The sequence below is a fragment of the Otolemur garnettii genome, unplaced genomic scaffold (assembly GCF_000181295.1).
Source record: "Otolemur garnettii isolate 467f Iridium unplaced genomic scaffold, OtoGar3 scaffold00015, whole genome shotgun sequence".
NCBI lineage: Eukaryota > Metazoa > Chordata > Mammalia > Primates > Galagidae > Otolemur > Otolemur garnettii.
Window position 1 is genome coordinate 29,374,147 of NW_003852410.1, and position 13,246 is coordinate 29,387,392.

At 40.5% G+C, this 13,246-nt stretch overlaps 1 protein-coding gene across 5 annotated transcripts in view; it reads right to left on the reverse strand.

Annotated features, from left to right (window-relative positions):
* Positions 1-13,246, reverse strand: part of PXK (PX domain containing serine/threonine kinase like) — an 87,275-nt gene that overhangs the window by 31,883 nt on the left and 42,146 nt on the right. For all 5 annotated transcript variants that reach the window (XM_003785537.3, XM_023510675.1, XM_012802506.2 and 2 more), the window contains exons 4-7: positions 9,917-10,103; positions 3,215-3,292; positions 2,656-2,729; positions 1,798-1,872 (exon numbers count right to left, since the gene is read on the reverse strand). In XM_003785537.3, coding sequence (XP_003785585.1) covers positions 1,798-1,872; positions 2,656-2,729; positions 3,215-3,292; positions 9,917-10,103 — 414 coding nt within the window. The remainder of the gene's footprint in view (positions 1-1,797; positions 1,873-2,655; positions 2,730-3,214; positions 3,293-9,916; positions 10,104-13,246) is intronic.

Below are 13,246 nucleotides of genomic sequence, written 5' to 3' on the forward strand. Positions count from 1 at the left end.
AGCTCACAGCAACCTCCAACTCCTGGGCTCAAGCGATTCTCTTGCCTCTGCCTCCCAAGCAGCTGGGATTACAGGCGCCTGCCACAATGCCCGGCTATTTTTTGGTTGTAGCCATCATTGTTGTTTGGCAGGCCCGGGCTGGATTAGAACCTGCCAGCTCAGGGGTTTGTGGCTGGCACCTTAGCTGCTTGAGCTACAGGCGCCGAGTCTATACTATCTTTTTTTATAAAGCATACCACTAAAATAAATTTAGCTGGGCATGGTGGCTTATACTTATAATCCTGGTGCTTTTGGAGGCCAAGGAAGGAGGGTCAGTTGAGGCCAGAAGTTTGAGACCAGCCTGGGCAACACAGTGAGACTCGGTCTCCACAATAAACTTAAAAATTAGCTGGGTATGGTAGTGTATGCCTGTAGTCCTAGCTGTCTGTCAGGCTGAGGAAGGAGGGTTGCCTAAGCCCAGGTGTTCAAAGTTATAGTGAGCTATGATTACACCACTATACTCCAGTTTGGGCAAAAGAGCTAGATCCTGTCTCTTAAGAAAAAAAAAAAGAAAGGAAATTTAGAACTGGGTGCTGACATCCTGAGTTATGTGCTCAATCAAACAGCATTTTTTTTTTTTTGGCTACATGTTAATTTTTCACACATTACATTCATTAAAAGCTTGGTTTTGCTACGTTAACAACATATTATTTCTTCAAAGAAGAACTTGACAACCCAAGTCTTTCTTCAAAAATGAACTTGCCAACCCCAGTGGACAAGTCAGCACAATTGTGCTCAGTCTGTGAATGCCTCATTCTGTGGATCTATATCCTCATGCAGATATCAAGGTAAAGAACACCAACACAAATTCAATTTCCTGGCCAGATTAGTCTTTACTGAAAATATTCTGCATATTTTGAAATACAAGGGCTGCTCAGAAAGTATCTAGTCATTGTCAATACTATTTTTCATAATGCATGGCTGGATACTTCCCACACAGCCCTCATATATCAATGTGGTTTTTCCCACTGAGGGCCTGTATTAGAATTGTGTATTAGCATAAATAATGCCATGTACTCATAAAGGTCAACTAATTAGCTTATGAGAGTAGTAACTCAGACAGCAAAATGGCTATTTTGCCTTTCTCTCATTTGGCTTATCTAAACCTTTACAGTTCTGTTTCCTTGAGCTAGAAAAAGATCTTTCAATTCCATTGATATTAACACTCTTACCAAGAACAAGAGGCTTGGGCCCAGAGCCGTTGGTTCATGCCTATAATCTCAGCACCCTGGGAGGCCTAGGTGGGTGAATCACCTGAGCTAGAGCTAGAGTGAGACCCTATCTCCAAAAACAGGCAGCCATTGAAGCGGGACCTATAGTTCCATCTACTCTGGAGGCTGAGGCAAGAAAATCGCTTAAACCCAAGAGTCTGAAGTTGCTGTGAGCTATGATGTCGCAGCACTCTACTGGAGAGACACAAGTAAGACTATGTCTCAAAAAACAAACAAACAAAAACAAAAAAGAACAAAAGGCTTGGAGAAATGGCTGCTTTCCTACTTTGATATTTGCTTAAAATACAAAGGCTATATTTAAATTACCACGTTTCCTGGACGTCACAGATGTCATGAATACATTTCAAATGGCCTACCATCTATGGGAGAAGCCCAACACGACTTCAGTCTGAACTGACACCCGCTGTACCTCTCTATTCTCTCAAACCTACATGGTTATTTCCAGCTCTTCTGTCCATGTTTACCCACAAAAAACCACTGTTAGTCAATGATCAGTACTGACAATAACCGAAGGACTTGTACTCACCAAACAGGAAGGAAGAAGTTTGATTAGACACTGAAAATCTTTATCTGACAAGTACTTGTCCGGGCCAAGGTCAGCCTGAAAACAAGGGAGGAAACGTCAGGGTACTGCCTTGGTCATCAAAAGGAAAATCCCTTATGACTTTTCTTTTCTTTTATTGGTCAAAATAAATGACTATAAACCAAATATGAAAACCACACTAAGTCTTGCTGCCTCAAGGCCTTTCTGGAGAGGTAGTATACAAAAATACCAGGACTAGGCTTGGTGCCTGTGGCTCAAGCAGCTAAGGCGCCAGCCACATACACCTGAGCTGGTGGTTTCGAATCCAGCCCGGGCCTGCCAAACAACAATGATGGCTACAACCAAAAATAGCTGGGCGTTCTGGCGGGTGCCTGTAATCCCAGCTACTTGGAAGGTGGAGGCAGGAGACTCGCTTGAGCCCAGCAGTTGGAGGTTGCTGTGAGCTGTGATGCCATAGTACTCTACCCAGGGTGAGAACTTGAGGCTCTGTCTCAAAAAAAAAAAAAAAATACCAGGACTTAAATGTAATTCGACCTAATTCCACTAACCAAATATATCCCTAAAACTTCCAAATTGAAAAGATAAAATAATGCCCCATATTTTTACTTTTTGGAGTTAAACTCCAAAACTGTGAATGCTAAAGAGATTCTAGGATCTATTTTATTTTTTTTCTGAATGTTTACTAGTTGAACAAATATAATTACCTTTAAATCATCACTTACGAGCACAGTACAATTTTGTAATTCTCCTGTCAAATCTGCTTTCATTTACCTACTTACAGCCCTTGAGCCCATGAAATGAAACTGAAGCAAACAAACAAACAAATAAAAACTAGCTTACCCAGCTTAACACTAGCCGTTCCTTTGGCTGATTTTTAATCTTCATCAAGAAATATTTCTTCCTTATCCTCCAACCTGCCATAAAAGCAGAAATATGTTAATAGCTGCATATTTTTTGCAGTAATTGATATGTTTCACTGATGAAGTAAATAAAAATTACTAGCAATATTATCCATAGCTACGTAGGCACCAATAAAAGAGCCATTTGATAATGTTGGCATAGGGAAGGTTATACTAAGAAAAACAGTAAATGAAGAAATTACTATATGCGTGGAAATAGTAGGAAAATGGCATTTCACTTTAGGTTTAGTAAAAAAGATAAATGAGGAAACTAATGGTGGTTTTGAAAACTACTATGACCCAAATCCCCTGATGGGGCTTTAACCAAGATTCATTAAGTATTAAAAGTTATGGACTGTATCTTCAAGCAACAGGGAGGCAAAAATAAAAAGAAGTCACCTGCATTTAAGAGCATTCTTGGGAAACATATCAGAAAGCATGAGTAAGAATCCAGTTCTGTGATCTGTCTTTTTAACAGAATGAGCATGCCAGTTTCTCACCTATGTCTTTCAATGGTTCTACCACCTCCCACTTTGGTTCTGATCGGAAGAACATGGAAACCTGTTGTAAGGCAATTTCTGAAATGACATTTTAGAAACTCATTAGTCAAACACACCAGGAAAGAGCCATGTGCTTAAAATATTATTCTTGTAAATGAAATCCCGATAGTCTATGATCTTCTTAAAAAACCTAATTACAAAAAAAAAGGACACAGACAAAAAGCAAAAGTAATATGGGATTCTAGGCTCTGTGCCTGTGGCTCAAGCGGCTAAAAAAAAAAAAAAATATATGGGATTCTAGATTGGATCTTGGACCAGAAAAAAGCACATTAGTAGAAAAATTGGTAAAAATCTGAACATAGCCTTTAGTTAATAGTAACATGTTTTGTTTTTTGTTTTTGAGACGGAGCCTCAAGCTATCCCCCTGGGTAGAGTGCCATGGCATCACAGCTCACAGCAACCTCCAACTCCTGGGCTCAAGCAAGTCTCCTGCCTCAGCCTCCCAAGTAGCTGGGACTACAGACACCCACCACAATGCCTGGCCATTTTTTGGTTGCAGCCATCATTGTTGTTTGGTGGGCCCGGGCTGGGGATTCAAACCCACCACCTTAGGTGTATGTGGCTGATGCCTTAGCCGCTTGAGCCACAGGCGCTGAGCCAATAGTAACATGTTAATATTAACTTCTTGGTTTTGATAAATGTACCATGGTTACATAAGAGGTTAATATTAGGGAAAATTAAGATGAAAAATATAGGGAAATTCTGTACTATCATTTCTACTTCTAAGTAAATCTAAAATTATTCCAAAATTAAAATATATTTTAAAACTCATAATTACTAATGAAGTGAAAAATATTTTTCAAATTAGAAAATCTAAAATATGTACACTAACTGATTTAAGCCAAGAATTCAATATATGGACCACACTGAGCTCAGCATTTAATATTGCTCCAAGTAACATTTATCCCATCTTTATTCTTTGGGGAATTATAGCTTTCACCAACAAAAAAGTGATTAGTCTTAAATATATATTAACAATAAAAGTCAGAGTACAGCAACAACATAGCTCTATTATAGGAAGTCAATGAGTACCTATTTACTAAGAAAAAAAAATCCATCCTTTTTGTATTGGTTTCTTATGAAAACTTTCCCCCTTTTAAGACACCAATGAGAAGAGGAAGTTCTTTAACGTTCGCTGTATTAAGAAATTATCAGAATAACTGTACTTTTACATTTCCTGTAAAAAGCAACATCTGTAATTTGCCACTTCCCCTCAACACAGTGAGTAAATGAAGCCACTCCAGATCCTTGAAAGCAAACAGCAATCTTCCAGAGGCACTGTGGAATTTCACTTCTGCCTCGCATTAATTACATTCCAGGCAGACAAGTGAGGCATAAGGATTCGGTAGAAAAGTTCTCCATATGTCAAAATCACCTTGTTTGGAATTACCATACCAAGAGCTTGGCAAACAGTATCATTCTGATATATTTTATAGTACATTTTGAGTTAAGAGATTCGAGAAAGAAAACAATTTACTAGCTATTTGTTTACAGACTGAATATGTAAAGTGTCATTGGTATCTGCTCAGAAGAAAACATGTGATGACCAAATATAAACTGGCTCCATTCACTTTTGTTCTAATTACCCCAACATGTGACAAACCATTTGGAGGGACCTGGGTGTAGCAGAAACATGTAAATTTTCCCTATCAACACTAGGAACTCTGTACCTCCACTATAATTAATGTCAATATAAAGTGTTTTTAACATTTCCCAAATAACTTCAACATAAACTTAAAAGGAAATTAAGTGAAAATTATATCGATTTTGAGAAAGACTATGCAAAATAATTTTCTAATGTATACAATGTCATTCCAAGAGACTACAAGGACAATTGCTCAAAACTAACAGTGACTCACAAAATAATTATTCAAGAATATTTATTATATGCTACTATGAGCCATACCTTGTTTTAGGAATGAAAAAAACAGCTGTGAACAAATGGAACTTGCTAAATTTGTTACTGATAAATAAGGCCTGCGAAATAGCCTTTTTTTCTTTATTTTCTTTCCTTCAAACTATGATTTATTGTCGAATAAAATGCCTGACTACTTTGCTCTCAATATTAACCTCCTCCCTCCTCAAACTCAGGCAATACATTTCAATCCTAAACATCTACCCTTCTGCTTAGAAGGCTTTACTGGCTCCCCACTTCCTTACATAATCAAGACTAAGCTTCTAAACCTAGGGATCAACCTACTCTGGCTTTAACCTGCCTTTCTAGTTCTATCTTCTGTACTGTGTGGGGCCTGTCTCAACATAGATTTGCCTACTATGGCCCCTATAGAGGGGCCTGCCCCCAGTTTTTTGGCACTTTCCATCTGACCCACCTCTTCTTCAAGGTTCAGCCCAGATTTGCTGCTCCCCCAGCCAGGACTCCCTCCACCCATCTCTCTCCTCTGTATATTCCCAGGGCTATGTCTGTCTTTCTCTAATGTGATTGCCCACTGTATGTCCTGTAATGGGGCTACTCTCTTCCACTAGACTGTAAACTCTGGCTGAAAGGATACATCTTAATCTAAGGAAAGCCCAAAGTCATATGAAAATACTCCTTTCTCTTCTCGTGCTGCTGTGCCTGGAGCAGTGGCCCCTGCCTTGTGACCTGGCTAACTCTGACTCAGCACTTAGATTTCTGTGCAGGTATTACTTCTACTGGGAAGCTTTCCTCCATTTTCAAGTCTGGCTCATTTGTGTTCTCACCTTCACCCCCAAGGTGCTGCCTATTATTTACTCTGCCACAGCCTTCACCTGTCAATTTCCCTGCATAAGTGTCTTGGGGTGGGGTGGGGCCTATGGCTTCCTTGCTGCTACATACACAGCACCTGGCACATAGCAGGTGCTCAATAAATAGGTGATGAAGCAAGAATAAAGGGTTCAATACATGTTCAGGGGATGTGGAACCTCTCCCCCACTTCCTTAGAACATGAACTCCATGAAAAGAACAGCATCTGCACTTTATTTCTTTAACAGTAACTGCAGAAAAAGTGCACACTCAGAAAAAGTGCTGATGAACAAACTGGAGACAGGAAATGTAGAGCAAAGTCTTCAAGTCCGCCCTGCATTTCCCATGGAGCTCAGATGTCCTAGTGCCTCCACTGTGAGCAGTCTTTGAGTTCCTAGATCTTAGCCCCACGAAGTGACTGCAGAGAACAAATGCTGACTCCTGCAGGCCTGCCCCAGTCTACTGCAGCAGGTCGGGTTGCAGAGCCCAGAACCTCTCCAAAACATCCTGCTCTTGTTCTGAATCTAACTCCCCCCCCCCTCCAATTCCTCCCTCCTTTTATCCTGGAGTCCACTACTACCCTACCTATTCAAGAGATTTCTGGTGCTTTTAAGACTAAGAAAACTTAGCACTCGCTGGTCCATTTCCCCTCCTCAACTTCTTGTTTTATAGACGTACAGAGGGGAAATGCTATTAATAACAAAGCTGGGGGCTCAGCGCCTGTGGCTCAAGTGGCTAAGGCGCCAGCTACATACACCTAAGGTAGTGCGTTCGAATCCAGCCTGGGCCTGCCAAACAACAATAACAGCTACAACCAAAAAATAGCTGGGTGTTGTGGCAGGCGCCTGTGGTCCCAGCTACTTGGGAGGCAGATGCAGGAGACTCACTTGAGCCCAGGAGTTGGAGGTTACTGTGAGCTGTGATGCCACGGCACTCTACCCAGGGGTACAGCTTGAGGCTCTGTCTCAAAAATAAATAAATAAATAAAAATAATAACAAAGCTGGGACCAAGGCTCGGCGCCTGTGGCTCAAGTGGCTAAGGCGCCAGCCACATACACCTAAGGTGGCGGGTTCGAATCCCCAGCCCAGGCCCGCCAAACAACAATGATGGCTACAGCCAAAAAATGACCAGGCGTTGTGGCGGGCACCTGTAGTCCCAGCTACTTGGGAGGCTGAGGCAGGAGACTTGCTTGAGCCCAGGAGTTGGAGGTTGCTGTGAGCTGTGATGCCATGGCACTCTACCCAGGGGGATAGCTTGAGGCTCCGTCTAAGAAAAAAAAAAAGCTGGGACCAAGATCCATGTTTCTTGATCTCTGGTCCATAGATGACTTTTGTGTAGACATGACAACCCTTTTACGCTGAGGGAGGCTGAGGTGGTGGGCAAATAGTGGTAAAATGACTACAGTGCAATAAGGCTTTTAAATGATGGCAGTGCCTTGTTAATAACATGAATATGGTGGAGGCTGGTGTGTAAGATTCTCAACATCAATGCCTCATGACTAGTGACAGCAGACTATTTGGAGAATGAGAAGGGGTAGAAATATTATCCATGTGAAAAGGGTAAGTGGTTGGCGCTGCTTAGAGAGTGCCACAAGTTGGGAGTCATTCAGGGAACCCTCAGGGAACCATGAGCCATGCTGTGAATTTCAGGAATGTTTCAATCAAGCTAGCATGAAGGTGGTGGCCTGTGATTCCTTTTCCTGAGGTAGCTGGTAAGTCAGCCTAAAGTAGAGGCAAGACAAATTCTGATATTTCACTCAAAGGGGAAAAAATATCAGGCTGGTTTGGGTTGTGGCAGAAGTTTCTTGGAGTCTCTTTATATCCCTGCCCACATCTGCTTTGGACTTCTGTCTGCCATGCTGGGGGTGGGGAGGGGAAAGAATCAAGGACAACAGCAGCATGTGGGGAAGGAACTATAGAGACCTCACAACCTCCCAGAAGCCAAGTAGCATTTTAACTTGAAAGCAGTCAGACCAGGGCCGGGCGCCGTGGCTCATGCCTGTAATCTAGCATCATAGCAGGTGCCTGTAGTCTTAACTATTTGGGAGGCTGAGCTAGGAGGATCACTGAAGCCTAAGAGTTTGAGGTTGCTATGAGCTAGGCTGATGCCACAGTACTCTAACCAGTGTGACAGAGTGAGACTCTGTCTCAAAAAAAAAAAAAAAAAAAAAAGGCACTACTCAGACCAGACCAAAGTCACACAAATGTGCAACCCCAGATAAAACCCTCCCTCCGTATCTGGGGACCTTAGTTTAACTTATCTATAGAAAGAGAGGGCTAGTTCTTATACATCTGCTCTAAGATCTCTTTCAGCGCTGTAGTTTTGGTCCAAACTAACTAAGAACAGGGGGCATATTTATTTCGTCTCTTATTCCCCTGCACACATCATGTTTGCTGAATGGATGGCATCATTACATGTACTCTATACCTTGATGCTTACCCTCAGAACATTAGCGGGCACTCTCAGGATGTGATGTAAACAAACCACTGACTGGGGCTGGGCTGGGGCTGATTTGACAGGTCATTCCAGATGGCCTGCTGTCTGACAATTTTAGGAATAATTGAGAAGTATAGAGAAATCAAAGTCACAAAAGATGCAACTCTGACAGAATTTGAACTGTTCCAAGAGCCCCTCTTATCTGTGATGTTTTTTACGTGAACCAAAAAACAAGTTGGGGAAGAATGGAATCCTTATTAACCAACAACTCAATGCTCAATTTTGTAACCTGAATTAAATGCGAGTTTCAAATAAACTTTACTTCTTTTGGTTACATTCTGGAAAGGCATTTTCCTTAGCCCTACACAGTACTTGCATTAGCAAACAGCAGGTACATTTAGGAGAAAGGCTTCTCAGACTTTTTACGTGCATGCAGATCACCTGGGGGCTTAGATCCTGATTCAGGAGCTCTGGGATGGGGACAAGCTCCCAGGGAGGCCAGTGCTGCTGGTCAGAGAACCATACAGATTACCTGGGAGCTTAGATCCTGATTCAGGAGCTCTGGGATGGGGACTGAACCCTATATTTGACAAGCTCCCAGGGAGGCCAGTGCTGCTGGTCAGAGAACCACATTGTAAGTAGAAAGTCTCAAGAATTGTAGTTATCAAACTTGGCTGAATACTGGAATCACTTGGGGAGCTTTACAAACTACAAGCCCCACCCTCCTATCCCCCAGACTGAGATTTAACTTGCATGCATGCAGCCTGGGCATTAGGATTTTTAAAGCTCCCCAAGTGATTCTATTATGCAGAAAGTTTGGTGCCTGACAAGAAGGGCTGTCTCTGAATCAGGAATAAAAAATGCCTCCCTCTAATTTCTTCAAAGGCAATGTTCTGAGAACTCAATTACCTGATACAATCTATTCTCTTAGCAAAGAAATTAACAATACCCAGAGTTCCACTTAGAAAGCCTCTAAAGCATGGTATGGCTTTTAACAAACCAGTTAAAGTCTATCCACTAGTTCAGTTCTACAGCAGTTTCTATTGGTTTTTTCAAAGCCACACCAAAGTGTATTAAATATTTAGTTCCTCACTCTGCTGACATCAGCCTTAGGTTTTGATGCTGGCTTTGTGCATGGTATTAGAAGAGAAGCCCTTTCCACCTCAGCCCTTTGGCAGCTGCCCTGATCCAGGGACTATCTGAAAGAGAACTATCTCCTTTGTGTTTCACTGGGTGCATCTCAGGGGTCAAATGGGAAAACGAAGAAAGGACCCCGAATCAGTGTTGTGACTAACATAAATTCCCAGAAAACCCAGACACACTATATACTGTATATACAAAACTCAGAGGCAAATACAAATTGAATTGAGATTACAGTATACATTACTGTGAATTATTTACTCTCTGTTCTGTGAAGGAAGATAATACATAGTACAGTGCCTCTTTAGCCATGTGACCACAGCTCAGCAATCCCTTTGCTTACCAGTGTAGTTTGCGGAATAGTTGTTTGGATCTAAAAACTTCTTAACCAGCTCACAATTAGACAAAATATGATTTGTGGTGATAACATTGAGATAGTTCTGAAGACCCTTCTGTCTCTCAGCTATAAATTCACGATCCATGTTACCAATCAATTTTTTGGGAGGAAGAGGTAGACTTAGGCCTGCAATCTTAAAAAGAAAAAAAAGATGTTATACACAAATAACATTCAATACCAAAAACCTGAACATCATATTCATTATAACTGAGACAACATAGGTTTGATCATGCATTCTAATTTCAGTGTTATTATAAAAATGTGAAAGAACTTGGCATCTTAGAAATGATAAAATACTATACATATTAAGTATAGTAACTTTAAAACTTTACTTTTAAAATGCATTTTTATTAAAGCTATATGTGGACATAATTTCAAAACCAAATAGTTTATTTAAATTTTTATTGTTGGCAGTCCAACACCTGCCACCTACCCCTGTACCCCAACACAACCACAAAGAATTCTTTCAGCTGATCTTTTTGCATTAGGAGATGCTGATATTGTTATATCTTAATTTTTCATTTTTAGGCATGATCTGTAAATTTCCCATTATAGAAGATGAGGATTAAGTTCTCTTTCACAATCCTAACCTTACACCATACACATACATCCTATCCTTAATCCTCCTAAATCATTATGTTATAATTTTATTTAGTGCAATATTCACATTTACATTTGGTAAATGATATTCACAACTGGGCTGAAGAGCTATGCCTACTTTTCCTTTCCAGCAACTTGTGGTCTTTATTTTCAGTCTTCAATTCAACTCCAAACTCTCCATCTAAACCTTCACTCAAAACACTCAGATAAACAGAAACATGGATTTCATCTTCTTCAGGAGTACCATGTGGAGCCCACTCACCTGCTCCAAGCAGGAATGGTGGTCCCTACACTGCTGCAAAGCTGGTGTCCTGAAATCAACCATTCATCCTCATCCTGGACATGCCTTTGCCTTTCTCTTGCTGGTTCCCATTCTATATCCCATACCTTTCTTTTTCATACATAATTCTCTTGTTTCTGAGAGATCATACCCTCTCATCATCTTTTAAAAGCAGACCAAGGAAAATAAATGTTTTGAAAGATTATATGCATAAAAAATGTCTTTATTCTCCCCATGGCTAGTCTTGACATGGAATTCTATATTGGAAATACTTTTTCTTCAGAATTTTTAAGAACTACTTTATTGTCCTCTAGGTTACAGTGCCATTGCTAATGCTTAAAACATACTGATTCATGGGCCGGGCACTGTGGCTCACACCTGTAATCCTGGCACTCTGGGAGGCCACGGTGGTAGGATTGCTTGAGCTCAGGAGTTTGAGACCAGCCAGAGCAAGAGTGACACCCTGTCTCCACTAAAAAATAGCCAGGCGTTGTGGGGGGTGCCTATAGTCCCAGATACTCTGGAGCCTGAGGCAAGAGAATCACTTGAGCCCAAGATTTTATGGTTGCTGTGAATTATGATGCCAGGGCACTCAACTCCAGGGTGACTGAGTGAGACTCTGTCTCCAAAAAAAAAAAAAAACTGATTCTTGATCTGTTTTGTCATTGTTGTTTCTCCCTGGAAGCTTTTAGGATCTTCTTTTTGACCTCAGTTTATGAATTTCACGCGCCTTTATGTAGGTCTATTTTCATCCTTTATGCTGGGCCCTCGGTCCTTTCCATCTAGAAACTAATTCCGTTAAGTTCTTTGGTATTTTCTTGTATGAGGTCATTATTTCTTCTCCTATGTACCCTCTAATTTCTTTTTTTAGAATTCTTACTTTTCAATGTTGGCTGTCTAGACTGTTGTTCTTAATTTTCTTATCTTCTAATTCTATCTTTTAAAAAGAAATTCCTTTATCTTTCAGTTTTTTCAGTTTTCATTTCTACCATTACCTTTGTTATTTGTAAATACTCTTTTCTATTCTTCTTTTTTCCTTAATAGCATCCTGAATATAATACAATTTCTTATCTAAGATAATAAAGGATAGCCTTTCTGAAGTACCTGAAATATTCTTCTTAGTACATACTTTGTGCTTCCTGGAGGTTCCTTTTTGTCTTATTTATTTGGGTTGCTATTTTTCATGTTAAAAAAATAGTATGAGTTAGATGTGAACAGGAACTGGCATTTAAGAGCCATCCTTTGGGTGTATCCCGGTCTATTTTCTATTAGAAATGATGGGAAGATAATGTTGTAGAATGAAGCAATAGATTAAAAAAAAAAAAAAAACAGAAGCGTCCTACAAAATATATCTAGAAGAAGAAAACTAAAAAAGTAACTTACACCAAGCAGGTGGAAGTGCAGATGCTTCGGGAACACATGGGGAAGAACATGGCAAAATTTTACCAAAGGTAAATATGGAACACGGGAAAAAAGTGAACTAGATCTTAGGTATAAAAATAAAGAGATATCAAAATACAGTAGAACTTCTGTAAGTTGACCAACCAAGGGACCATCCAGTCCAACATATGGAGGTGGTCGACATAAAGCAGTAGGCCTACTGGACTCTACTGATATGTACATCTGGTGCATGTCAGGTCTATGAACATTATGTCAACTTGAGGAGGTGGTCAACTATAGAGGTTCTACTACACATTAACAGTTGATCAGACTAGTTATATATCTATACACTCTTTTTTGCATATTAATCAGCGTACATATAATTAGGTTTCATTATTTACATTTATTAGGAAAAGTCCAAGTTGTATTTGAGTGTGTGCTATATACCCTACATTGTACCTCCTCCTATAGGTAGGAGCTTACTGAGTTCTTTTGCCCCCCTCTTCTTGAATTTAATTGTTTATTTTTTTTTTTTTTTAAGAGACAGAGTTTCACTTTGTCGTGCCTGGTAGAGTGCCATGGTGTCACAGCTCACAGCAATCTCCAGCTCCTGGGCTTAGGTGATTCTCTTGCCTCAGCCTCCTGAGTAGCTAGGACTACAGGCACCCACCACAACTCCCAGCTATTTTTTGTTGCAGTTTGGCCAAAGCCAGCTTTGAACCCATCACCTTCGGTATATGGGGCCAGTGTCCTACTCACTGAGCCAAAGGTGCCGCGCCCCTTTTGAATTTAATTGTGTTTTTCCTCTCATATGGGGCCATACTTGTTCATCTACTAGTTTTAATATATACTCTTTAAATCAAGTTCAAATTCAATCAGAAATTTAAATCTGCAGTCCCCAACTTTTTTGACACCAGAGACCAATTTCATGGAAGACAATTTTTCCATGGATAATGGAGGTGGGTATTAGGTTCTCACAAGGAGCACATAATCTAGATTCCTCAAGTGTGCAGGTT